We start from the raw sequence: 27,907 nt of genomic DNA on the forward strand, positions 1-27,907 counted from the left end.
CTCATGGATTCATTTTGCATTCCTTCATCAGCTTCACATTCAATGTCCCGTTAACAGCCTCCCAGGCTGATCTGTGATTGACATGAAGCTGCCTTGTCAACTTTGTTGCGCGTCAAATGGCATACACTCTTATCTACCTTTTTTCCTGACCCCCTCTGAAGCTCAGAGAACAAAATGAAAGCAGTTCAAACGCTGCATCTTAATCGGGTACGAAGCTCTGCAACTGTCACAAACTGTTCTCCCACGAGGTTTCAACACGTCAGACTCTCCTTGTCATCGCCAGGACGAGACAGATCATTTGTCATCATTTCAACATTTAGTACAATGAAATAAAAAATAAAGAAACTACAAACTTTTTCTACAAACGTAAATGAGCTAAAATGTCAAGATAGAAAATGAAAAACACATAGTATGAGCAACAGTACAGTAGACGCAAGGCTCAGCTTGATTCTCATGCTTTGGGAAAAAAAGTGTCAGAAAAGAAAAGAAACTGGATATCACTAACTGAAATGAACAGACAATACTCTAAGTGCACCCCTACTTGTTCCTGCTCCAGTGCAGTGCTTGAAAAGTGATTATGTTTAGATGAATAACTGACTTTAGGACAGACAAGCAGGAGAGTAAAACACGTCATACTCACAGCGTAATTCCTTATATATCCCAGCTTTGGTACAAGAGAGAAAGGAGATTGTTTAACTACAGTCATCGGGAGGGGGAGGGGGGGGGGGGGGAGAACACAATGAAAACTTTGATATTTGCTGTCTTGCGTCTTATACACCAAGGTGACCAAGACATTTTGGAGTTGACTGCCTTGAAGGTGTTTTTGTAGTAAAGTCCATGATTTATTCCCGGTGTATTCTGCTTGAATTAGTTATGCATTTTGTACTGCTTAAAATGTAATGGTTTTTGGGGGGGGTTTTAAGATGTTTTACTCAAAATTACCTTTTGATGTCTTAAGTCAGATTGAGTGCAATAATTGCAGAAGTTACAACAGATATAGCCACTACTCACAGTATTAAGTACTGTCAACATGGACACTTAATTTAGCTCCGTCGGAAGCAGAATATGATGTGTTTCTAAAGAGCTTACCAGATGATGTAACATTTTCTGGCAGCCATATTAGAGGTTTTCTGCTGTTGCTCTAATGACAGACTTGAAATCCTAAACTTCATCCCAAAAGAACTTCATTTGTACTCTTTTTATGATCAAAAGAATGAACAATGACAAAGTAAAATGACAATATTTTTTGTGTGTAAATATCGTTAGCATCTTAGCTAGTACGCTAGCAGTTTCACATTAGCTAACGATTGCATAACATGTTATCCCCTTAGTAAATATAAGTGTTCGCTAAAGTTTGCATCATATGTAGCTGGCAGTTGTGTGTTAACATTATGATAGGTTTCTTCTGCTAAATATTAAAAAAAAAACTTCTTTTGAGATGACCTCTCAAGCTACAGTTGAGTCTGCCTAACAATGCTGAAGATAAGAGTTTACTGTGTAAGCTAAATCTGAAAATAAATTATTAGGTTGGGCCTTTGGTTTTTTCAGCCTGCTGCCGTGGGCATTTTGTTAACATGAATGTTCAGTGGGACAATTGTTTCCCCTCCACAAAGAGATTACAGTAAATGAAGACGGTATGACTAGAAACAGGAAATAGTTCTGACAATGGTGGCACAATGCTATTTATAAACCATGCGTTAAATTCTCATGTTCAGTATAACCATGAGTTAGCTTAGCCAAACTGCTTAATTTCACAGCCAAGAACTTTTAGCGACCTAACTTAGCACTAATTTGCCGTCAATTAAAGAAATAGTGCGCCGTTAGGGGAATTACGCTTATTTATCAAGAAAAAGTTACATAAAGTGACACCCTGCAAAACCACAAATTGTCAGTTTTTCATTACTGTCTGTGTTGTTGCAAACGAGACACATTGTGTTGATTATGAGCTTTAGCTCTACTACCAGTCCTTATGCTAAGCTAAGCTAATGTAAAGTGAGTAAGTGTATTTCCCAAACTCTCAATCTATTCCTTTAAATGTTAGAACCTTTGCAGCTGATGAACACTATAACAGCAGCATCATGTCCAATTCATGCTATTCTCAACATTACCCACATGGTAACAATACATGTCCACACAAGTATATATCGCGATATATACAATGATATCATGCTTGTCAGTCTTATATTCTCCCCCTGGGACTTACTGATGTACTTGCAAGGAGATGTGTGTAATACTGTAACTGTAAAGCCTCTAAAACAATATTATATTAAAGTGTCCAGCTGATGAGAAGGAAGGAATTGTACCTTGTTTCTCTTGAAATAGGCCCTGCGGCAGGCGGCGAAGCACTTCTCGCTGCAGAAGCTCTTCTGCTCACTGCCCATGCTCAGAGAATAGCGTTTGACGCCGACCTTCTGGCACCAGGCGCACATGATCTGCATGTTGGATGCATCTTCGTCTGGAAAAGAAACAGCCAGCAGTGAAAGTGAGTTAGGATGGAGCTCAGTATTTCCCGCTTCTTTTTGTAAAAATAATTTCCCAGGACTTTTCCAGGACTTTTCCAGGACATTCGCAGAGACGGTCTGGCTGTTTTATGTGTAAGTATTAAAACGCAAGCAACAACTAAATGTATTAAACACAAGGACCAAAAGGCATTAACTCCAACTGACTCAGCCCAGCAGCAGAGATGGGTAAATCCGCTCAAGTTCTAAGCCACAAAACCACTGTAGGATTTGTAATGAAGGCCTGCCATGGGTAAATAGCAGAACCGGATGAGCCGGGGAGATGGGAAGATGCCTATTTGTGGCTGTGCTCTGTGGGTGTATTAGAGAACCTGAAGTCCACACAAGGATGTACTTTGATGGTGCTGGAGATGACAGGTGTTCAAAGGAGGCTGAGACGGTGGGCGTGGTCCCCATGCTAATGTGCATCCTGTGTGAGTGTATTTACCACACCGGGGTCACAGAGAATGTTTCAATAATTCTCGTAGTTTGTGTTCTTACATGAATGTCAGATGGGTGAGGTTTGTTTCGCAAAATACGTGTGTGTAAAAAAAACTTGTATTCAATATTTGTAAGACAATTTGGACTTTTCTCTGACTGACAAGTTACACAACTCTGATGTGAACTGACCTCATCTGAAGGAAACCCCATCAATCCATCTACCACACAGTTACATTTATTAAACTGATGATTCATGATGAGAGGGCAAAAAAGAAAAGAACCAGAAAGACCAAATACCGTGACAAAATAATATTCACATCATAGAAAAGACATAAAAAAAAGGTTTACATGGAATAACTTTTTTTTTTTTAATCCCAATATAAAAGTACGTTTCAAATAATATATGTAGGAAATAATGTGAAATAAAAGTATGAAATTTGTGGAAGTGAAATCAAAATGACAAATAATAATATTGCCAATAGCAGTTCTAACAGTAGATTGGGGTTGTTTATTCGTATGTGCCTTCGATTTAGACGTGGCTGCGGTGGCTTCTGTGTGGTCAGTGTGGGCCACAAATCGTTTTAACACACCCTCTGTGACGGTGAAATGCCTCTTCTGTGGTAAACTGTGACTGCTGGTGATGAGCTGCGGGCTTTTAGTGCCATCGCTCTTGCAATGAGAGAGATCCTCCGAGATTCCCTCCAGTATCTCCCAATTATCACATTATGACTGCACGGGTGTGAGGCCGACGGAACGCAGGCCCATTAGTCTTTCACCCTCGCTCACCTCCTTATCGCACGCTGCCCGGGCTTTTCACCTCTTGTTGAGCTTAATGGATCTGCGGGGCCATCAGAATTTAAGTAAAGACTAACTCACAATTAAGGAAATAACTCCCCAAGGCCCTAAAGAAAGCACAGTGGACCCAACATGCATATTTTATGTCTTTCCTCTCCTCTGCTGCTCTATCTCATTCCTATAGTCTCTCTGCCTTTTTGTGTCTATCTGGATTGCTGCCCACTGCAGTGATAACCAAAAAAACAAAAACAAAAAACAAGACATAGTTTCATTCTGGGCTGACTGGGTGGGTGGATCAGGGTTTGTACATTGCTTGGAATAACGTCTGTGCCGCGGCATAATGAACAGGATCAAAGGCCAACGTCAAATCACAACATCTCTCGCAATATCTCAACATTTTCACGCAACGAGACATCTTGAGTTGGAGTTGTTTGTTTTTTCCGCCTTCCCACGTCCTGGCATCTCGTAACAAGCCTGTCTCAAAACACTCACATCTGCATGAGGGAGGGGGGAAGCTGTTAGTAATTATGCAGCCTCCATACTAAATGCCACCATCATCCACCGTACCTCCACCTCAAAAGGTCCTTTGTCGGATTCTGCGGGGCACATGAATAATTCAGCATGTGTGGGGTGGTGGGGGGGGGGGGGGCGAGTTGAAGGGGGTGTCGGCCGGGTGGTGGGTTGATGCTGGGCTTTAAGTGGGACCACACCATCTGTTTCCCTGCCTAGGCAGGGCCAGCGGGGACTCCTCTTGGGCGATGCCAAGGCGGCCTCGCTCCCTCCGCCGGGGCGTACCAACCTCCTGTGCCACAGCAGACGCAAGGGATAATGAAGCCCTCTGTCTGGCCGAGGAATGCGGACATTTCCCTCAGAGAGTTGATGGGGTTATATTGACACTCGGGCAGGTGGAGGAAAACAAGGTGTACAGCAGGTATAGCTAGCTCATTAGTCGACTGTCCCTGCCTGGTTTAGAGGCTTTTTCGGGGCCATCGCAAAGACAGAGATTTTTCACGATGCATAAACATTCAGTTTCCCTTAAGTGTGGAGGAATCAGCAAGTAGGTTTTGTCCTTTCGGTACAATGTGTCTCGAGAACAGCTGTGGACGGGATCACTGCCATTTCTTCTAGTTAGGTGTTTTGACTGGAGAAATGACTGTTTGTGTGTGTGCTTTGTGGTTGGCAGTTTGGGGCGAATACATCAACAATCTTGCATGGGCTGAAAATGACCTTGTTCTTTTTGGACAGATAAAATGTAGCCAAATTCGAATCACACACATTGGTAAGCATAAAACAGTTGAATATGTATGTATCGGCTCTGGAGGTGGACTGGTTCGGCCATTTTAGTCGATTTTGTCAGTGTTTTTTGCCGGCATGTTTAAGTGTTTTCCTGACAAACAAGGACGTATATACGCCTAAACTACTTTTAATTCATCTCCTGTATGCGTCTTTCCAAACAATAGTGTCAGTGCTCCCTACCTGCAGGGGGCTTGATCAATGGCGGGGGGATCATGGGGACTATGATGGGCAGGTTGCCATGCTCCTTGGTGCTGTGCATGGAGGTGGACGCTGTGGTGGAGGACTCTGTGACTCCGTTCCTGGAGGCTGGCAGAGACTGGGAGCTGTTGGCTCGATCCGGAGAGCCTTCGCTGCTCTCCGTTGAAGTTGGGATTTTTGGCAACAAGTTTTCTAGACAGGGGGAATTGAGCGAAACAAAGCGTTACTGAACAACTGATGAGATGTTGTGGCAATCGCTGCAAATCCTGCCGTAATGTAAGAGCCTAGTATGCCTAAAATCTGACACTAAGGGTCACTATCTACCATACTAGATGCACAAGTGATGAAGCATGCTTGTTTGGCTTTGGAAAAGTTTATGTTTAAAGCCCCAAAATAGTGAGGAAGTAAGCTACAATTACAGTTACAGCTGCACTTATAATTGACCGAATCTAATGTGAAAGGGGTCACTCATAGAGATAAACCCACAGAGGATTTTACCCAACACTGCAGTGTGGAGCTTATTAGCATCTTTAAGCTCATTGCTAGTGTTTTCAAGCCCACAACTTTACTATGTTGGTTCAGTCTCACGGCTCTCATCAGCCCTGTTCTTGCTTCAGCTACCAGCTGTTTTGAGCAAAGAACGCCTAACGTTACACTACCTCTCCAGCATTTCCGACATTGGAGCTTTTATTAGCTAACGAGCCAGACATTTCCCTCTGGAGTTGGTGGAGACCAAAACAAAGCTACAAGGAGAGTGGCTATCGGGCTAAGATTTGTCAGGTGGACCCAAACGTGACTGCAAATGAATGCTAATGTCGCTCTGTGTCTCCTGGATGAGTGTGTAGGCAACTGTTACAACTTTCTAAAATGAAAGCGTGTCAACATTGTGTTTGCAGCTTGTTGCATTGCTCCCAAGTTCACAGCGCATCTACGATTCACGGATGGCCTCCACACAGCTCTCAACATGGCGCAGGCTAGCAGCTAGGTGCGCAAACAGTGCAAACTACGGTTAAAGTGCTGACAGAGCTAACAGTGTTAACCCCATGTAGGAACAGGGTGGGCGCTACGCATCTGCAAAGATACCGTCATCAGCTGACACCACCGTTATACCCGGCTCAAGACGCCATTACTCCACTATAATAGCAAATAGTTGTCTGCTGCAACATTAATGCTCTAAGTTTGAATTCATTACCTTTAAAGTTTAGAAGACATTCTTTGTTAAAATGTTTCAGTTTCAGTTTTAACGTTCAACAAAAGTCAGCCAATCTGCTTCATCAGAATGGATGTGGCTTCACATAAGATTGACCGTGGAAGCACAAGCGAACAGTCCATCTGTCATCACATCTTCATTCAGCAGATGCTGAAATCTGATTGGTGCGTGGAAATATGTGACATGACACTTTTTCCAACTGAGACCCGCCCACTTCAAACAAGTGAGGAACAAAATAAAAGTGCAGGAACCTATCAAGTGTCATAATCTAAACTTGTAAAACAGTGTGTTCATGTACTACCCCATTACTTATAGTAAGAAGCTGTTTCATAATTGAAGTTGTATGGGGCCTTTCACAACATGTTTCACATTCCATTCCATAATGCAGCACACAATCTCACTATGGACAATGAAGCAATTGAGAGTGTTGAATGCTGGGCCAACAAGGCACAAAATGCACATGCTTTTTAATAAAAAGAAAACATGTTACAGTTCCATACCTTTGAGGACAGAGATGTGCTGTGGTGTCTCCCCTATCTCCAGGTTGTCAGAGTCTCTCAGTTCCACCTTGTCATAGCCGTACCAGCCCAGCAGCTCGTTCATGGTGCTCTCTGCAAAACTCTGCAACACAGACAGTTGGTTGATGAGACGCAAGACAAACCAACACAATTTAAGTTGTTAGTCTTGCAACGCAAGCTGCTACTTCTGATAAGAAGTGATTGAGTAAATACATAGTACGAAATCAAAGGTGATTCTGATTTTTTTTTGTTCCTATGATATACTTTGTAAATGTTACCCAAGCAAACATCTGGACATTTGGAAAACAGGACGAGGATAAATGAGGTTTGATGTCACTTGTTGTAAAAGCGAATGGAACAGTCTGCTACTTTCATTGCATTCGCTGTGCTTCTCCTGAGACCTTGACTGTAAGACTCACTCCTTAGATTGGCCCACAGCACCGCATACCACAACTAATCAGGCCGAGGTATTGCGATCCCACTCAAATCTCAAAAACCACGATGTAGGTTTTTTCCCTGATGGACTGATAATAACCTCATCACAGCACACAAACCAGCAGAGAGAGAAAGTATCACTGCAGTGACAGCAGAGATGAGGGTATAACTTGTGGGCTCTTAAAGCTCCCTCCTCTCTCTTATGCCTTCTCTGATAGGCTGAAAATGTTGTCTCCGCTGACAAAAATGGCACAGGGGTTAAGTGGACCATGGGGACCACTTAACCCCTGTGCCATTCATGGGACCCCGAAGCTAAGGAATCCAACAACAACATGCCAAAGACCATACATATTTTTTGTGTCATGGCTGTTTTTCAGCAATTCTATACTCTTGCTTAGTGGGAAAAGAGATGTTATATTTATTCATAATGATTGATTTTGATTTGTTTGTTTATGGTTTGAGTTATCTTCATCCTCAGGGGGCCTTAACCCACAATAAACGCCAACTTAAAGTGTATTATGATAAATCCCCTTAACATGCAGTACAGTTCTCCCATTCTGTTTCCCCTTAAGTAGCCTTAAGGTTTGCGGCATGAGTTTGTAAAGACTGACCCACCGTAGGTGCTGCTGATTATTAAAGGAATATTGCATGATTTTGGAGAAATACATTTATTTGCTTTCTCTGGCGGGGAGTTAGAAGATCGATACCACTCATCGCTCTCATATCCGTAGTCTAAATATGAACGGCCAGAAGGCGATTAGCTTAGCTTAGCATAAAGACTGGAAGCGAGGGAAAGTGGTAGGCCTGGCTCCATCCAAAGGTGAAAAAAAAAAACTAGCAGTGGTATGTCTCCTTTGTTGATACCGTACAAAAGACGAAGTGTAAAAATGACGCGGTTACTGTATGTGCTGTTTCCCCTTTTTTCCAGTCTTTGTGCTAAAGCTAAAGCTGGCTTTAACTTTATATGGTTATCCTTCATATGTACAGAGTGGCATCAATGTGCTCATCTGTGTCTCAGACAGGGAAGCCAACAAGCATGTTTCCAAAAAAAGTACTCCTGGAAGTGGTTTTCAACTTTTAACTGGTTAAATATAAGAGGAGCTAAGTAAGTAGATACCCTACATCACTAATAGCTATGTATTTCAGAACACAAACCCATCACGGTGAACAACCAATAACAACACAGTGAAAAACACTAATATAGAGTAAAATAGCACTGAGCAGTAAATAGCACTTCACAGTCCACAGCCATCCAATGTGCTTTGAGTAGGGCTGTAAAGTCCCAACGTTCACCAGCGGCACAGCGGAGCAGGATGCTATGCAGATATAGTGCAGGTGTGCAAAAATGAACACGCCTAATCTATGCAGGTGAAACATTAAAGTATTTCCTCCACTACAGCCTCGAGCAACACAGTCAATAACCACTCAAAACTAAAAAACCCTAACCCCGCTAATGCATACAGCCCATTATCACCATCCACCTCTCAGCTGGAATATTCCCAGAAGCGTCCATTCACTGAACCCTAAACTGTGGTAAATGGTTCAGCTACCGTTTGACTCGGAAACGTAGATGGAAATGTGCTTTCTGGAAACAAACTACAGCTGTAATTATAAAACATTACTCACAGGTCACTAATCTATCGGCTTAGACGGAACACTGGTCCTCGGCGCTATAAATTATGCTTCTTACATATTGCTGCTAAACACATTTCTGTACATTCGTCTTATAATAATAAACACATCCAGCTAAAATTTATTAGCCTTAGGTACGGGACGCGCCTGTCAATTTGGCGCGCGACAACAGCTTGTAGAATCACATAACGGGCTTTGCATTGGCAAACCCTGATGCCCTGTGCAGTGCGTTGCCACAGAGATGACCCGCCTTGTCTTGCCATTGGTGGTCTTGCTCCAGATGAACTTGACAAGACTCGAGTGAGTTCATTATTTTCTAGCCAGTCCCACTTTGTGCATTATCTCATCGGGGCAGCAGCCGACAATCATCAGTCACTGCATTAAGCAGCTAAATGTCAATCACAAACGGCTCGCGTCGACACGTCAGAGCCAGAGCGATCGTGCCGGAGTGGTTCAGTGCCACCCAGCACATCCGACTCTTGGATGATCTAAATATAACGGCAAAATATAGACATCCGCAGATGATAGAAAAGAGTATCTGCATCTGTAGCCTTCAAACCGTTGCTACATTCTGAGAAGAAAAAAGGGCAAAAAGCGTATTCAGATTGGGGCCTAACTGTTGCCCGTACCCAAATAAACGTAAAAGATAATTGCCATCTCAGATGGATGTCTGATTTGACAGGAAGGAAGATGGAAGACAAGACACATGCATAGACTTCCACATGAACTTTACAGGTGCACTTGGCAGCTTCACGTTTTGGCAGTGCAAGTTTAAAAAACTATAGGATAAGTTGATTTTCACGCCAAGTTCATGTCTATCAATGAGGATGAGAGAGAGAGAGAAAAAAAAGTTCCCACTGCAGATTTCTCTTGAGATTGTGCACTCACTGCTGGAGGCAGGGCTGGAGTATTGATTTGTGATTTCCTGTGGGTGAGAAAAGTGACCGTGTCTGCAACCAGAATTTAATTTGGGCAAATAAAGTGAAACTACGAGGTCTCAGTGGAGATGGGTTAGGTGTTTTATTTTATTCACATTAACATACCTTACGCATCTCCAAAAAAAAATGTCTCTGTCGGACACACAGCATGTGGTTGGTCCACTGACTCAACTGCTTGATACAAATTCAATTAACGGAGCACCAACACAAAGCGCAGTTTGGATATTGCTTACAGTGGTAATATAGTAAGGGGGATACAAGTGGGAATGAGCCCACACACACACACACACACAAACACTTGTTTAGCCAGAGGCAGATTTCCTCCTGCTTCATCAGCAACATTCACTCTCCGTTTCTAAGCATTTCATAGAGAAATTCATGATGTGCTGTATTTGTACCTCAGAGACGCAGCACCGCTCTCGGGTCAGTTTTGCTTTGTTCATACGGAGCGTATAGTAACAGAAGTGAACTTGCCACACACGGTCGCGGGACTTGGGCTAAATGCTGGGGAGGGATTATTGATGAGGAACGACAGGAGTTATTGATCTGCCTGTTATGAAATACCACTGTGTGGTGGTGGTTAGCAGGCAGATGTGTTGTGACGAGAAACAACGTGCTAGCTGCAGGACCGCTTTAGTACTACGCGCAAACGTGTGTCTGTGTGTGTGTGTGTGTGAACATCTGGCACTCAGCATGCAACAATTATAGCATTTGCAGCGGTTATTTAAAGTCTAATCTTTAAAAGTCTTCCTTTTTTTGTCACAGATATTTAAAAAGAAAAATGCTGGTTAAAGCGGACTGAAAGACGTCTGTTAATGAGGACAGCTCGTGTTTACTCATGTGACAGTACTTCTGCTTGAACAATGCTGAGTGACAGCATTGCTCACTCCGCCTGAAGGTTCCTGGAAGTCAGATTTAGTACCGCATCCTGAGCAGAGCCAAAGTTAGGTCCTGACAGCTATACACAGAGGTGTTTCCACCCATGGAGACGCCTTGTGTCTTCATGGCATTTTGAAATGGCCAAAGCATTTCTTGATTTAAACTGGGGGTCGATGCTGTGTGGCATTTGCATGTTTTTCCTCCGTATTCACCCAGGTTCCCTCCAAAATTTCAGACATGCATGTCAGATATAGCAAATAGTTCACGGCTGTGAATGCAAGTGGCCCGATTAGGGTGTTTTATAGCCTTACACACATTGCGTTTCTTTCTTACACAATTCTTAAATGAATCAATTAGGTAAAGAAAATGTATGATATCTAACCTGAGAAGCCGAATATGAAACAGTGCTCTGACAGACTCAGAGTGCAAACACATGCCAAGCACAACTGCGGCGATTAAGCACAACTGCGAGGATAAAAACCTTGAGAGGAAAATCATCCTTTTGAACAAATGAGTCGGAGCATAACCCAACCTGAGTGTACTGCAGAGTGAAACGGATGTAGCTGTAAAATAACCACCTCGCGGAAGACAAAAAAAAAAAAAACACAGCATCTCTCTGTGTCTCCCGTTCCTTCCTACCGTACTGTCCTCTGTGTCACCCTACTTGAGAAAGTAGGAGTGATATTAAGAGTGGAATCTAATCCCGGCTGGCGGCTCCTCAAAGCGGCGGCACCGACTCTGGCTCTGGGTGAGCTGGGGAGGAAGAGGCATTGGAAGCACATGGGCAGCTGCAGATGTCTATATGTTACACTGGATGTATAGCTTCTTCATCAGCTTTTATTTTTTTATGTGTCAAGTTAGAAAAATGAAATTATTTGCTGAAATTCATGGCTCTGAGATAGTGACTTCATTTGATCTGTCCATCTGTCCTAATTATGTTGTTGACCTTTTGTTAACTGCCAACATCAAGTTAAATTTCCCTCTGACCAAAGTTTTGTTCCATAACAGCGTTATCTCCAAAATATTTGTTATTTATGGTCCCCCAAATAATGAATATATTTCTAAATGTTTAAATCATCAATAAACGTTTTACTTTAGAAACATCGTCAGATCAATATGTTCACTTGTACACAATAAATATACAAATCTAATACACAGACTGCCATGATTAGTTAGCTCATTCATGCTGCCAAGAGGAGAAACCCTTTCCAGCTAACGCTCAATGTTGACTGTGTAATGCTTCCTCCGAACAGAAACTGTCTGTGTGTTTAGTTCTGTTAGTTCTGTTAGCTCTGTTAGCTGTGTCAGCCCCTGTTCGCTGTTGGCTCTGTTAGCTGTATTAGCCGTTAGCTATTAGCTCTGTTAGCCAAACACACCGCAGGACTCTGTAGCCCACCGGCTGCTAACAGCTAACTAGCTCTCCTCCTACCGACATGAGAGCACTCGGGTCAGTTTGTCATTTGCTTAGCGCTTCATTAAAACTTGATTGAAACAAATTAAAACTCACCCAAACTGTCTTGGTTAGCCTTTCCACTGTTCCAACAATCTCCAGCCCTGGTTTGGTCAAAATAAACCTTTAATTCACCAAGTTAGATGACAAATATGCTGGCTCTACCCGCTGTTTTCCCCCCACTGTCTATCTCTCGTGTTCTTCGGAAGCAGACCATTAAATTATCAAAATTATTGAAATGACAAACATCACCCAAAATTGCTTTAAAAAATGTTTTTAAACAGCAATAATGCCCAGCAACTGCTACAGCTAACTAGCTCTCCTCCCGCCAAAATGAGAGGACATGCTGGGGTTTTGCCGGTTAAGAGAAGTAAGGAGGCAGCAGTCAATGACAGTATAACCACGAGAGGTCCTCGAGCACACAATCAGAAAGGAGCACAAAAATGAATAGGCTGATGGGTCCAACAGTATGCAAGATCTTCCGTGGACAGACAGACACAGAGATGCACACACACTCACGACCGAATACATAATCTCCCGGCGGAGATAATAATAATGCCAGCAAGGACCGATTGCTTGCTAATCAATGCGTAAGTCATTGCAAAAAGTCAAGAAACGGCCTAAGACATTATTAAATTGTTATATAATGATCAAAAACCATGTAACTGATAGATTTGACACCACTGGCATTTTAAACACCACTTCTAGTTGACACTGTGTCAGGTTTTGAAGCAACTTCAAAGCTGGTGATGTTGAATAGTATCTCTACATGTTGAATGGTGTTTTTAACATGTCATGTAAGACCCGGTCGTGGCCAGTAGGGCCTGTGGTAATGACGATGGTGGGAATTGGATACCCTGCGGGTAGAAACCAGAGCAGGTCACTGTACACCGTGATAGAATTCCCAAATCCACGCGCCAAGTTTCCCTTCGCCTCCTACTCCGCCTCCTCCACTTGCCCACTTTTCCACTCCCCTGCTCCCTCTCTCCTCCTCTGCCTCTCCTTCTCCTCTGCTTTCACTTCCCTCTACTTTCCTTGATATGTGATCCAGCGGAGAGACACTCAGGTTACAGTTTTTACAGCTTAGCCAGCCCAGCGCTGTATACATTCCTTTCTCCACTGTTTCTTACCCCACTCTCTCCAGCCTCTCATATCCCCTCCAATGCCCACTCCTCCTTGTCCTTGATTACTCACCGGGGCTTATTTTACCGTGGCACACATTAAGCAGCCATGAAGAAAACACTGTCAGGCTGTTTGGTTTTGCAGAGTATGAGATCCTCACAAGGGCACATTGTGTGTCTGTCGTGTGTGTATGTGTGTGTGTTGTTGTTTTTTGGGGCCTGAAATATTGAAGATGAGAGAGGGGAACAAACTGGGTCATTTTATTCTGAACCTGAATCGAGTAAGTTTTCCACAGGGAATCAATACGTTATACTTCACATACTGGCTTTACTGGCTATTATCATGCAACCATGTTAAATAGCTGCAAGTCTGCAGCTCGTAATGCTATGGGTTCGGGTTTACAGTCCAATCCATGTCCAGGTGTAATGTTCTCATAACCAACCATGTTATATCATATCAGATACAGACATATTTGTTTGTCAACTTATCAACTCCCATAATGTCACAATAACAATGAAGGTATTGAGTGAAATAGGCTGCAGCTAGTTCCCCTACCTTTCTATCCGTGGATCAGTGTATTCCTAAATTAAATCTGCAGCCGCTTGTGTGTGAGAATGTGTGTGTGTGTGTGTGTGTGTGTGTGTGTGTGCGTGCACGCGTGCAATAGGAGATGAAATTCAAGGTTGCGTAATGAGCTACAATCGAACTTGTTTAGCCTTTGAAAGTGTTTTGACACCTTAACCACATCTGCTGCTCCATTCAGCGAAGCTTCCCCTGGTATTGACGGGAGATACTGAGTTGCCACGGTAGAGTGGTGTTTTCCCCCGGTACACACCAGCAACACAGCACCGTCTGCTGTGTTTTCTACTGACATCTAAAAAAAAGTATATATATATATATATATATATATTATATATATATATATATAATATATATATTACACAAGCTATTTGTTGAGTTTGGTACATCTTCATATTGAAAACTCAGGAGCCACGATTTGACAGATCACTGCGCTCACAAATCAAATGACAAGTCAAATGAATGTGCTTTAATCGAATGAGATGTTAAAGTGACACGTCTTCTCTGCAAAAAAAAACCATATTGTACTGTAAGATATGTCGATTCACTGAACCCTGACTGATGACCCCAAGTCACGGCATCCATCACCTTCTAAATAACAGCAAAACCTCTATACCTTCGAATAAAACCTCATGTCTGACCGGTGACTGACATCCTGTAATTACTCGACCAATCTGATAAATTACGAGAGGGGACATTTCATTTTTTGCTCTCCCCGGCTGTAATGATACAAATGACCAAATAAAACCTGGACGGACAGCACTTCAGTGTGCCTAAATTATGCTCATAAAGATTTCATCCATTCGAAATGCTCCATTGAGACTACCTCAAGTGCTCCCCTGATAGGAAATAAGGAAATGTCTCAATGGAGACCTGACTCACCCCCCCTCCCCTCCTCCTCCTCCTTTCCAGACAACAGGAGGATGGGTTAACTGTATTTATTCTCAAACTGAGGACCATTACTTTTTTATTTTTTATATCATCAAGAAAAGAAATTCCACTTCAACAAACTGTTATTCTGCCAATTGAATAAAAAAAAAATATCTGGATGCAGTTTTAATAAATGAGCAAGGACAGCTCTGAATGCAGCTGCAAATAAGTGACACATTCAAGGAAAATACCTAAAAGACAGTACTGTGTTACATTACACGATCGTGCATTATCATGCATGCAATATCGCATCCCGTTCCTTCTTGCCATATGATAATCACCAACAAAGCATCTAGACTGTCATCAATAGAATGAACATGATTTTTTTTACAGTAAGAGAGAAGAGGCGGTGACACGTGAACGCGGCTGGAAAAAAAAGCTTTTATTCCAGCAGTCTTTATTTTATTTGTTCAAGACTCGCTCAAAGCCAGCACCCTCGCTTCTCCTCTGACAGCCTTAAAATATACAATTTCCACAATCATCCCCGATGTGATCACCTGCATATCCGCCCATAACAGCAGAGCCCTGGGTGCATATGTGTCTCCAGCCAAATGTGTATACAAACAATGAAGAGATGGAGACAAAGCGGACACACAGTCTGCCTCTCTCTCTCTCTCTCTCTCTCTCTCTCTCTCTCTCTCTCTCTCTCTCTCTCTCTCTCTCTCACACACACACACACACATGTCAGGAACACTTTCTTTCTCCTCAAAGGAGCCGCGCGGAGCACGAGGCTCAAATATCATCGAGCAACATATAAAAAGATAAGGAATAGAAACAACGTGTGAGGTGAACGTCGGGGGGAGATCCGCTGCAGGCCGAACACAGGAGACAATGTGCTCCTTGTCGAGTGCGTAAAAGCTCACAGACGCACATCTGGATCACACGCCTCTGGGCAGCACACACGCACACTCACACACATAAACAAAAACCCACGCAGTGGGACCCGCAAAAAGCATCGCGGACACGCGAGTGCCCCCCCTATCGATTCGCACTCATTAAGCACATCGGCTGCCCTCCGTTGCGCCGTAGTTCCACAGTATTAATAGTAATAGTAGAGGCACTGTTGACGCCTTCACTGACGCACTGGGTTTTCCATTAACTCCGGGCCACACCATGAAAAGGCAGGGCAGCGCAAACAAGGCGAAATCATGACACGAAGCGACAGGGGAACGCGCGCTGTAGCCCTCACCGATTCAAAACTTACTACGGGAGCAGCGAATGGGTACCGCATCCATTGTGCTGGCAGGGTGCGCTGCTCGGGCTAGCATTCAGCGTGGACAATAGTACTTGGTTAAAAAAAACGCACATACACACAACATAAATCAAAGTTGCAATCATGCTGCCAATTGCACTTGAGTGTATCGTCTATTTCATCTGAGGACGCCCGGTGTGGTGCCTCCACGGACATGCATGCTCTGCTCCTCACAGCCACTCTGCTTCCACGCGTAATCACATGCAAGTGGGCAACAGACCCCCGTTTTTTTGTTTTGTTTTTACCTTCATCTCTTCATTTATTTCCCTTTTCACCGGGTGAGCTGGTTTTCGGCTTCTTTTATTTTCCGGAGGTCTGCCCTCTTTTTCCATCTCTGCCATGTTTTCTCTGAGATACTTCTGTCAATATTTGCGGTGAGGAGGGGTGAGAGAGGGGTGAGTGAGAGAGCGAGAGAGCGAGAGAGAGAGAGAGAGAGAGAGAGAGAGAGCGTGAGGCAGCGGCTGCTGTTTACAGTCGCCAGACGGCGGATGTCTTGCGGCTTTTCAGCGGCCTGTGTGACGCTGGTGATGCCGCCGAGGGCTTGCGGTGCCAGGCTAAATCAGCCATCTTCTGCCCGTATTCTCCGCGGTTCGTGCACCAGTGGCGAAGCCGCCTCTGTGAGTCAAAGGAGAGGTTGAGTGAGGGGGTGAAGGATGGGGGGGAGCAAAACGAGACAGGAGGAGGAGCGTGCGCTGAAACATTATATGACGCGTTGATGATCAGAGGTGGGTTATTTCTTATTCGCAATCAGGTGCCCACACACGGGTCACCCAGTCCCACATTGTTCGTCAGGGGAGTCTCACAACCTACACGGTGTTGGTTACTACGCAATTGTGGTCTTTCTATATACAGACTTCACTGCTTCCGTCTTTAAACACCACAAACTCCAGTCAAATCCGGAAGTTCCAGTGCATATGATCATAAAAAGGCCTTTTCTCTTTCAGTCTTAACCAGAGCCGCTGTGCAGGTGTATAGTGCCTTGCTCAAAGACACGTCGGTAGGTCAGTGGAGGGATTTAAAAGTCACTGCTTTATTTGTCTTGAGGTTCAAAGTTAATTTATTGTCATTGTACAAAACAGGGTTGCCAAAAGAAATGCAGTTGTATAGTGCCATTTTGCAAGACATAAGAAAAAGAAAAAAAATGTATGTTGGAGGATGAGTTCAGGATTCTCACCGGAAAGAAGCTGCTCTGTAGTCTGGTGTATACGCAGCAGATACTTCTGTATCTCTCGCCAGTCGGCAGCACAAGCTGTGGCTGGGGTGGGTTTTGTCTTTCAACATCCTTTGGGCTCTTCGCAGGCACCCCTTGTCACCGATATCACTGATGCTCTGTAGATGGGTACCGATGATGTTCCGTGTGATTTTAATCTGCACTCCTGTCCTGGGCCGTGTACATCCCAAATGCCATTTTGTAATGTTTCCAGTCGTGATGCTTTCTTGCCCCTTTGTAAAAGTAAAGAAAAGAACCTGACAAAGAAATTTTCCTTCTTTAATTTCCTAAAGGAATATAGACATTTTTAAAACTATTTTCACCATGATGTTCTACCAGTCTGTTGTGGTCAGTGCACTGTACTTCTCCGTCTGCTGGGGGAGCAGCATTGGAGCCGGAGACACCAACAGACTTAACAAACTGGTTAAGAAGGCCGGCTCCATCATTGGCTGCAAACTGGACACTCTGGAAAAGGTGGTGGAGAGGAGGACACTGAAGAAACTATTATCCATATTGGATAACCCGGACCACCCTCTCCACCACCTACTGCAGGCACAGAGGAGCACTTTCTCCAACAGACTCATCCAGCTCCGCTGTCACAAGGACAGATACAGGAGAACATTCCTGCAATAAGACTTTATAATAAATCACCTCTGGCCAGATCAGCCACACAACTATAACACTGTTACACTGTTGTTTGGTTAAATGTTTGCACTAGTTAGTTAATTCAATATTATTCTATTTCATTGTATATATTGTGCATTTTTATATTTAATATTTTTACTGTTATTTTTATTGCTTTGCTTAAAAATGTCCCTGTACCTCAGAATCAGAATCAGAATCAGAACTGTTTATTGCCATGGTATGTTGAACATAAAAGGAATTTGACATGACGGGAGGTGCGTAACATTTAACAATCAACAACAATCAACACAGTGCAAAGTAGAAACATATTAAAATTTACAGAAAGATATAAAATAAAGTAAAATATAAAATAAAGTGAAATATAAAATAAAGTGCACAAACGAACAGATAACAGGACTATAAACAAGTGAGATGTAAGTGTAGTGTAAAAATGTTGAGTGTAATTAAATAAGAACATAGTGCGGGGGATGTGCGGGGGAGTGACCGGTAGGAAATTGTCCTGGGGATGACATGTCAGAGTCAGTGGGGGACCCGGGCTCTGTTAATGAGCCCGACTGCGGATGGGAAGAAACTGTTCATGTGGCGTGAGGTCTTAGTCCTGATGGACCTCAGCCTCCTGCCAGATGGAAGGGCCATGAACAGTTTTTGTCCAGGGTGAGAGGGGTCGGCTACAATCTTTCTTGTATGCTTCAAGGTCCTTGAAGCGAACAAGTCTTGGAGGGACGGCAGATTGCAGCCAATCACCCTCTCGGCAGAGCGAATGAAGTGCTGCAGCCTGCCCTTGTCCTTGGCTGTGGCTGTAGCATACCAGACCGTGATGGAGGAGCAGAGGATGGACTCAATGATGGCTGTGTAGAAATGCACCATCATTGTCTTTGGCAGGTTGAATTTCTCCAGCTGCCTCAGGAAGTACATCCTCTGCAGAGCCTTCTTAGTGATGGAGCTGATGTTCAGCTCCCACTTGAGGTCCTGGGTTATCATGGAGCCCAGAAAGCGTAAAGGCCTCCACAGCGTCGACGGGGGAGTCACACAGGGTGATAGGGGCTGGTGGGGCTGCATTCTTCTGAAAATCCACAACCATCTCCACTGTCTTTAGAGCGTTGAGCTCTAAGTTGTTCAAACCGCACCAGGTCACCAGATGGTCAGTCTCCCACCTGTAGACGGACTCATTCCCACCAGAGATGAGTCCAATGACGGTGGTGTCATCCGCGAACTTCAGGAGCTTGACGGACTGGTGACTGGAGGTGCAGCTGTTGGTGTACAGGGAGAAGACCAGAGGGGAAGAACGCAGCCTTGGGGGGAACCGGTGCTGATGGTCCTGGAGGCTGAGACGTGTTTTCCCAGCTTGACGTGCTGCTTCCTGTCAGACAGGAAGTCTGTGATCCACTTGCAAATGGAGTCGGGCACGTGCAGCTGGGAGAGCTTGTCATGCAGCAAAGACGGGATGATGGTGTTAAAGGCAGAGCTGAAGTCCACAAACAGGATCCTGGCGTATAGTTCCTGGGGAGTCCAGATGCTGGAGGATGAAATGAAGGGCCAAGTTGACTGCATCGTCTACAGACCTGTTGGCTCTGTAGGCGAACTGCAGGGGGTCCAGGAGTGGGTCGGTGAAGTTGGTGAGATACCTATCTATCTATCTAAAGATGTGTGGTGACCATTCCATTCCATTTTCCATTCCATTATCCAAACCGCTTATCCTATTTAGGGTCGCGGAGCCAATCCCAGCTGACATTGGGCGAAGTCAGGGTACACCCTGGACAGGTCGCCAGTTTATCACAGGGCACATATCAGACAAACATTCACGCTCACATTCACACCTACGGGCAATTTAGAGTCTCCAAATAATCTAAGCTGCATATATTTGGACTGTGGGAGAAAGCCGGAGAACACGCGGAGAATGTGCAAAGTCCACACAGAACCCAGGCCCCTCTTGCTGTGAGGTGACAGAGCCATGCACTTCCGTGCAGCCCTCTGGTGACCATGTCAACGGAAAAACATTACAGCAGAAAGTCAGGAGCGTCCGGAGCAGGTGCATGATGTTGGCAGTCTTCTCAACTGAGAAAAAGCAATCAGAATAGAAGTGCAGCCTTAAAATAAATCCTTCATCACAGTGATGGAAAAGGTCCAGCACTCTCAAGGCCAAAGAAAACTTTTTAAGACTGTTGTTTTATAATGTTCGAACCATCCTGATTAAAATAAAGTTCTATTTGGCCTTCAGTGTTGCTTCTTCTACATCGGGTTGTTCCTTTAGGTAACAAAGTGCATGGCGCAAATAAGCCTCTGTTTTCATTTTGATGCCCTGCTTTCATATGAAATATGTTTGCAGGAATACTTTAGTTCAGTTATTGGACTTGTAAGAGACGAGGAAGTATTTTAAAGCTAATTCATACAGGTTTTATCACATTATTGAACTGATCAATTCACCTTAGACTGAACTCCCGTTCAGTCTAAGGTGAAAGGACAAAAAAGAGGAGTTGACAGTCCACTCTTTTGTTTTCAACACTATTTCCAATAAATAATAGTCGGTAATTTAGACGCAGACAGTACATAGCCTTTATTTATAACAGCCTGCACATGCCTCATGGAAAACAACCAGATGCATGCTATAGACGTTTTTCACAGCAGTCACTTCAGAAGCAAAGCAGTTGATAACATCAAAAACGACTGGATTCCATTTAGGTGAACTGGTTTAAGGGTCCTGGTTTTGTGCATGCTCATGGTATCCTGGCATACTTAATAGAACCTGAGCGTAGTTCACGAAATGCTGCCCTTTTTCATGCTATCACAAGTCAAACATGTCCCTGCACGTACAGTTTACATCCACATCTACATGTTTTAAATGCACATGCATTCTGATGTATGCTGTCATACGGCTGTTTTAACGTGCTTTTTGACATGACATGTTGTGACAATGTTGTGGCAGTGTCACAGCAGGATGTTTTACAGTGGGTTTCCTCAGCTAGAGGCCACTCAGTTACTGTAAAAAAGAACACACACAAAAACAGGGTCATTACTGGCATATGAAACAATTGCAGATCCCCTTATAAGTGATTTTTGCTACGGGCCCGAATTTACCTGTTTCATCTGTGTGCTACATGCTGTCACAGAATTACAATGAGTTGGCAGGTGGAGAGTGCCAGGGGGGGGGGGGGGGGGGGGGGGGTGCTGCTCATGGGACTGTGACACCCATTTGAGCTGGGAAATAGGCGGTAAAACTGGAGCTGTGAACCGTGACGCAGGGTCAGGGTGAGATGACTTGTGTGTGTTACAGTGCTGCTCCTGCCATGCCTTTGCAAACCAACAACTCGCCTGCATCGCACTGCTACTCCAGCCACGGCGGTCCGGTTTAGCGTAATATGACGGCAATGCTCCTGGTGATGCACTGTGCAGTGATGCAGGTGGCGGCATGTGTGTGAATAGGGACATGTGAAGGAAAAATACTGTTTTGTTTTTTTTGACTGTTGATTAGAATTGAAACAAAGCGTGTGTGGATTCTGGTGCACTTTTTTTCGCTGCAACTAAATATTGTTGTGACATATATTTCTAAAAACAAAAGTGCGACACTTGATACAGTTGTCCTTAAGTATACGTTAACATATAGTATGTGTGTTTGATTAGTCTACTAAGCAAAGGAAACTGCAGCATGTTACATAAGTTGTCCTTGACGCTGCCTCCAGTCCAGCAGTAAGCAGTAAGCAGAGTGAAAGCCCTGTTAGACCTAACGCTGTCAGGGTATTTCCCTATCATACTGTGGCACTGTCATATTGTAACAAGGATTGTATTACATGAGGGGGTTTTAAACACTTTGGTTAAAATGAGGAGCGAAGTGTGAGGCAGGACTGTCAATTAATACATCTAAAAGAAGAAGAAGAATTTGTGCGCACAAGTTATAATACCTGGCCTCAATTTAATTAAATTGTCCGCACGTTTTGATGAATTCACAGGGCCAAATTAAGAAATTAAATAATTTTGGCAGTGCACAAGGGCGAGTCATTCATCCCATCCGCCACCTGCTGAAGGCACCCGTCCTTGTGGTATAGCTGCGGATAGAGACCCTTTAATTAAGCTTTACTTTAGCTTGGGGATGAGTTATGAAGACACGTTGACAACACTTGCTTCGGAAGGGATTATTGTTAGTAAAAGGCAATCAACGAGAATGTTAAGAGCTCGTGGATTATGTTGATTATGCTATCGAAGTTTCCCGAGCATTCGTAGTTTCCACACAACTTTATAATTGGACGGCCCTGGAGAACTTCATGGTTACGGATGCATGAGCTTGAAGCAGGCGCACCGCACTTCACCTCTCTTCTGGCTCTCTGTACACTTATCTCGTGCGCACCAGTCAACCAAAACACTTACTTGACCTAGAGTTTTGTTTTCAAAGCAAAGCAACCCTAAATGTTTTGGCAATCGATCCATCGGGCTCTTTTGACTGTCACAGAATTTAGTGATTCACTATTTAATGAGCACAATAAGTGATTTAAACAGATCCATACATAAAAAAAGAAGTAAACTCTTGTTTACTGCTTTGTACTGGGGCACGAGTTTACCTTGAAAATATAGCACAACTGGCAAGCAGTTGTTGGTGGTGAGTGAATGCTGTGACACCTTCACAGCTGACCAGACATCTAAATAAATAATAATTGACTTGCTTTGTATTTCCACATTCATGTTGTGCAATCGTCCCCAGTGGTGGACAGGGACGACAGGTGTCAACCAACTGTAAACGTTTCTATTTGACCAGGCTAAGGGGACACTTTGTTCATCTTAAACTAGCCGAATAAAGCACTGAAAACAAAGGAATGTATACATTGATTAATTTCACGTTCTATCAGAGTGGGACTTTGGCAAAAGACAAAGCAATGTAAAAGTGTCTCACTTTCTAACGGAGTTTCGCCAGAGGTGCTCTCCTGCTTGATATAATGGGGCGTGTCCTGTCGGAATTAGGCGGAAGCCGTCATTACGTTGACGACGACGTAACGTCTTACGTATTTAAAGATGGCAGCGCGCAGTAACCGACAGGTCTTGTGTTGTGAAACAGCTAACTGTTCCCACCGTGACAGTGGGTTAGTTCTGTTATGATAGCGGATTTTACGTTTTAATAAGCGACACCAACGCGGTATTGTTTAAGAACATGTCACACCGCTAGTGGTTTGAATCTGGAGATACAACTTTTAGATGGTGGCGGGCACCTGAATGGTACTGTAATCAACCTGCAACCTGTCTACAAACTACAAAAAAAAAAACATTACAGTCAAGAGAGAAAATGTTTCCGGCCACATGGTCACGGCTGTCCTGCAAGGCTTTGTCCAGCCGAGGACTGAGGACGCAGAGTGTGCTGGCCAGCTCCGGACCTTCGGACTGGAGTAAAGTGGTCTCCGACGCAGAGAAGATCGTCGGATATCCGACCTCCTTCATGAGTCTCCGCTGCCTGCTCAGCGATGAACTCAGCAATGTTGCCATGTACGTCAGGAAGCTGATCGGGACTCGACACCCTTTGCTCAACACTGCAAGGTAACACTGCTGAAACTGAAACGGTGCTGGTTTATTCCCATTCTTAATTGCTTTTTTTTCAATAGAAGATTATTGTTTGAATCAATCAATTTTGGCATGAATTTAATCCGCCAACCGAGAGTCTTAATAAAATATACTTTAATCTTTGATCTCAGTTAATGCGTATTAAAGGCAGTAGCACTGAACAAGATGAGGATAACCAAAACAAACGGCACGTATGACATTGTGTCACAGGTCAGAGTGGTGCTCCATTATTACTGGAGCTCACTCTAACTTGTGCCCGCTCATGTAATCATCGTTTTCACTTCTGAAAATGTTGCACTGACGTGTACACTAAAATCACTGTGTAGCCACTGTTTAATGAGAAGAATAAAAACATTTTTTCCATGGCCCTGTCATTGTGGGTTGATATTTATGTTGTGGCTTACACACAAACACACTTGACCCCACCTGCAGCTGTATTCATAGTATCTCCTTTCATAATTCTATAGACATGTGGGGAAACAATTGTTTGTAATCAATAAATCAATATTTCTTTCTCTTAGTCAAGCAACAACCCCAGTCAGAGGTTGGTGTATCCGATGGTAGCTTTCAGAGTGTGTATTATTGTTTGTGATAAATGCACCGTGGTGTTACCGCGGTTAAGATCAAGTTAGAAAGGGCGTTGGTCTTCATCAGACACGGTCGAACGCAGCTCGTATCCTGATTTGTTTCACTCATGCATATCTCTCACACGCTGCTGTTGTTGTAAACGTCTAATAAGAATGACCAAACTTTACCGTTGGAGCCATGCTCCTAGGAATTCTTATCAAAACAGCCTTCATCATTTCATAACTGGGGCCGAGCAATACGACCAAAGTCTTCTCTCACAAATGAGGTCACTTTAACACCTCGATGACAATATCACGATACAGGTTCTGGTAATTTCTGGTCATTCAATAAATATACAGTCTGTATGAAATAACTGCACGGTTTCGTATACTCGTGTGCGAGTTAGTAATTGACGAATGAAAAGTGCTGAGTGTTTACTCGTATCATTTAGAACTTCAGTGCAAAATAATCTGATTTTCTGAGAAATTTTGAGTTAGCTTGTGCTCGTTATTGTCTATTTAGACAACGTGATTGTGTGTCACGATATCTCATCACAGGATTTCATCACGATCTGATCATTTTGAAATATAATAAATGATCATATTGAGTTATTGCCCAGCCCTATTCATCAAAGCTCTGGAATATAATGGAGTTTAGGTTTTAGTGAGTTGAAAGAAATGAAAAATGTTTGTTTCCCTTCTTACCATCCATCCATCCATTCATAGACAAAGTAACCTTCAGTTAACTTCAGATGCTTTCATTATGACTTTCTAGTGTGATTCAATAGCATCAATATTCTAATGTTAACTAGCCTGAAGTCTTCTTCTGCCTGTTAACAGCCACCTGTTGATCAGTAGAACAGTGTGAACCACTGGCGGATGTGTACAGTATATGTGCATGGGCAAGAAGTAGTCCGGTCTATTACTGAAGTACCAAAAGCAACAATACAACAATGTCAAAACATTCTTGTTACAAGTGTATTCAAAATACTACTTAAGGTTATTCAAGCACAGAAGTATTGGCTGTACAATGTACCCAATGTATCAAAACTAAAAGTAGTGGATATATTGTAAGTGTTGTAGCTGGTGGAGAAGTAGCTAGTTTGAACTATTTCATATGTACAGTTATCTACTAAAGTCCAGAGGCTCCCAACCGAGGGCCACAGGAGAAACCTGAGGGATCGTGAGATGATTAATGGGAGAGGAAAGAAGAAAAAAATCTTTTATTAGCTTTTTTTTATGTAAAACATTGTTTTTAATGTAACATTTTATTCTGAAAAGTAGGCCTAACTAGTAAGTTCAGCTGCCAAATACATGTAGTGTTGTAAAATAATCCAATATTTCCCTCTGAAATGTGGTGAAGTATAAAGTATCAGAAAACACTCAAACTTCAGTAGCAATGAACAACTTCATCTAGACAGAAGCAAAAGTGAAGCAGATGTCAATCAGACTAAATGCTTCCTAACGAGGAGCGTGGGGCCAATAGCCTGGTGCTGACACCGCAAGAGAACATTCGCTGAGCACTCGTTTCAAATAAGGGGAGCAAAAGCAAAAACCACGACTTGGTCCTTCTTTTTGTGAATGCTTCACTTTCAGAGAAAGATATTTTTTTCAAGCGTTTTTTCCCGTTATTAAGGGAAGTACTCTACGTCTTATATCGCCTGCATTCAAGGGAAAAATAAGACTGTTCACTGTCTCCCAGTCACCTCTTTTTTTCAGTACAAATCCACTAACATTAAATGTTCCTAAACAGACTCATGGCCATGCCATCGATATGTTTTTCTATCCAGTATTAAGCGATATTTGAGCTGATTTGTGATGCAACTGCAAAGCCACAATCGTGTGTCAACGGAGGAGGAGCTGGAACAGGTCCCAATCTTGTAAATATCATCCAATCGCTTTAGGATGGGAGTAGCCTGCAGCTCTCATGTTTTTATCAAAGAAATCAAGGAAGTCTGAGCACCGAGGGAAGAGAGCGAGAAGAGAGTCCTCAAACTTCATCCAGACGGGTGTGTTAGAAACAGGAGCCCAAGGGTGTAATAACCTATACACCTAAATTTGATATGACAATCCATTTGGGTGTTGTAGCAGGGGGAGGGGGGTTAGCATAGCTTTTGACAGTCTGACTCCTCACTGTCAGCTTGGGTTGGCTGGTTCGTATTTCCTACTGTGTCTCCGCCTCAGACGCGCGGCGGATAAAAATATCCACAATAGCAGACAGGCAGACCCTCGTGGAGTTGGGTTTCGGTGTTCCCTTTCCTTTCATTCTCAAAAAACTGCAGCTCAGCTAACTTTGCCCCAAAGTCTGGAGTTACAGCGACGGGGACCGCGGGCCCAGGAGGAGAAACTGAACTTGCTTTAAGGACAGTCCTTGAGAGTTCGACTTCCACTCGTGTTTCCTTCCAGCGGTTTCTTTTCTCACCGTTTCCCTCTGCGATCTCGATCTTCGATCAATACTGTGCCCATTACGATTAATTTTGAATGGAGCCTAACTAACCTGATTATTTCGGCCACTTTGTGGACATGAATGAATGAATGCTGAAATCAAAGATCCCCTCCAGTCTTGAGACATATGAATGGCTTTGGTTTTCTTTCGATGCCAGACCAAGTTGAGGAATATTTGCCGCGGGGACACTGATCTCCGTCAAGATGTCACAGGTAAATTGTTGCCAATCGTCAGCCTCGACACGTCTTTACAAAAACAGTGTGCCCTCTTGCTTCACCATCAACGTTTTTGATTTTACATCTACAACATTAGCTTTAAATTGTTGATTAATCATGAATATTAGAAGTTCTGCTGCTGTTGCTTGTGCCGTGCACATGCAACAACAGTTATTTCATTGACTGACGGAAGGTAATGTGCCGAGAAAAGCAATGGAAAGACCTAGCAAGCAAACATGGTCGTAAAGCGTGCAGGTATTAAGATAGTATGATAAGATAATACACACAATGCATTTTGGTGAGTAAGACAGAATATAAACAAAAGTTGAATACAAGAAAACTCCACAGGACAACTTTTTGAAAATATTAAAAAAGAAATCACTGTATCTGCTTAACAGAAGCAAACGCCCCCTTACTGCTATGACGTTGCTAAATCCTGATTGGTGCATGGAGGGGACATCGCTCCTTTTCTGGCTAAGCCCCGCCCACTTCATTACCAGTGAGAAGAGCGCGGAGAAAAGCGTAAGTCCATAAATCTCCGAAGTGAAACAACCAACATCGTTTGAAGAAAACTATGCGTTGGATCATTTCCTTTCGCTAAATGTGTTTCCAGAGTCTTTTAAAACCAACTCCTTGTTATCAGGGCCTTTGCGAAGTGTTTTCAAGGCAGGAGGCACAGTCCTTCACCATAGAAGAAGAACCACCTGCTGGACTCCAGGTGCTTTGGAGTCATGAGAATCAACTCCTGGAGACTGGAATAAACGCATCATGACCGTGTATAAAGGTATCTGCAATGCACAGTAGAGACGAACGCATTGCTTAAAATCTGTCCTCAAAGAAAAGTGCAGGCGTATTGGGCACATTCATTCTTCTTTCAATACTTAAGAGGCAGAAAGGATTAATACGCCACCACACACACACACACGAGGTCATACATTTGCATGCATTACTTCCGGCCCCTGCACTAAAGTTCCTGAAATTCCTGTGCTGCAGTTGCGGATCAGAAGGCGTGGTGACCTGTTCACAAACCTTTTTAAAAAGACAGCAGCCCATTTCTCTCTCTCTCTCTCTCTCTCTCTCCCCCCCCCCCCCCCCCCCCCCCCCCCCCCCCCCC

General features: G+C 43.5%; 2 protein-coding genes across 2 annotated transcripts in view; one reads left to right on the top strand and one right to left on the bottom strand.

The window, feature by feature from the left end:
- The window catches only part of sobpa (sine oculis binding protein homolog (Drosophila) a), a 37,079-nt gene extending 20,283 nt beyond the window's left edge, over positions 1–16,796 (bottom strand). The window contains 5 exon segments of the mRNA XM_031866769.1: positions 641–664; positions 2,304–2,455; positions 5,211–5,420; positions 6,939–7,059; positions 16,419–16,796. Of these exon segments, the coding sequence (XP_031722629.1) occupies positions 641–664; positions 2,304–2,455; positions 5,211–5,420; positions 6,939–7,059; positions 16,419–16,514 (603 nt within the window). The 5' untranslated portion in view covers positions 16,515–16,796.
- A 6,240-nt stretch (positions 16,797–23,036) lies between these two features.
- Positions 23,037–27,907, top strand: part of pdss2 (prenyl (decaprenyl) diphosphate synthase, subunit 2) — a 24,609-nt gene continuing 19,738 nt past the window's right edge. The window contains exon 1 of the mRNA XM_031866776.1: positions 23,037–23,542. Coding sequence (XP_031722636.1) covers positions 23,295–23,542 — 248 coding nt within the window. The 5' untranslated portion in view covers positions 23,037–23,294. The remainder of the gene's footprint in view (positions 23,543–27,907) is intronic.

Source organism: Anarrhichthys ocellatus, unplaced genomic scaffold, assembly GCF_004355925.1.
Source record: "Anarrhichthys ocellatus isolate YVR2014 unplaced genomic scaffold, GSC_Weel_1.0 scaffold36, whole genome shotgun sequence".
Lineage (NCBI taxonomy): Eukaryota > Metazoa > Chordata > Actinopteri > Perciformes > Anarhichadidae > Anarrhichthys > Anarrhichthys ocellatus.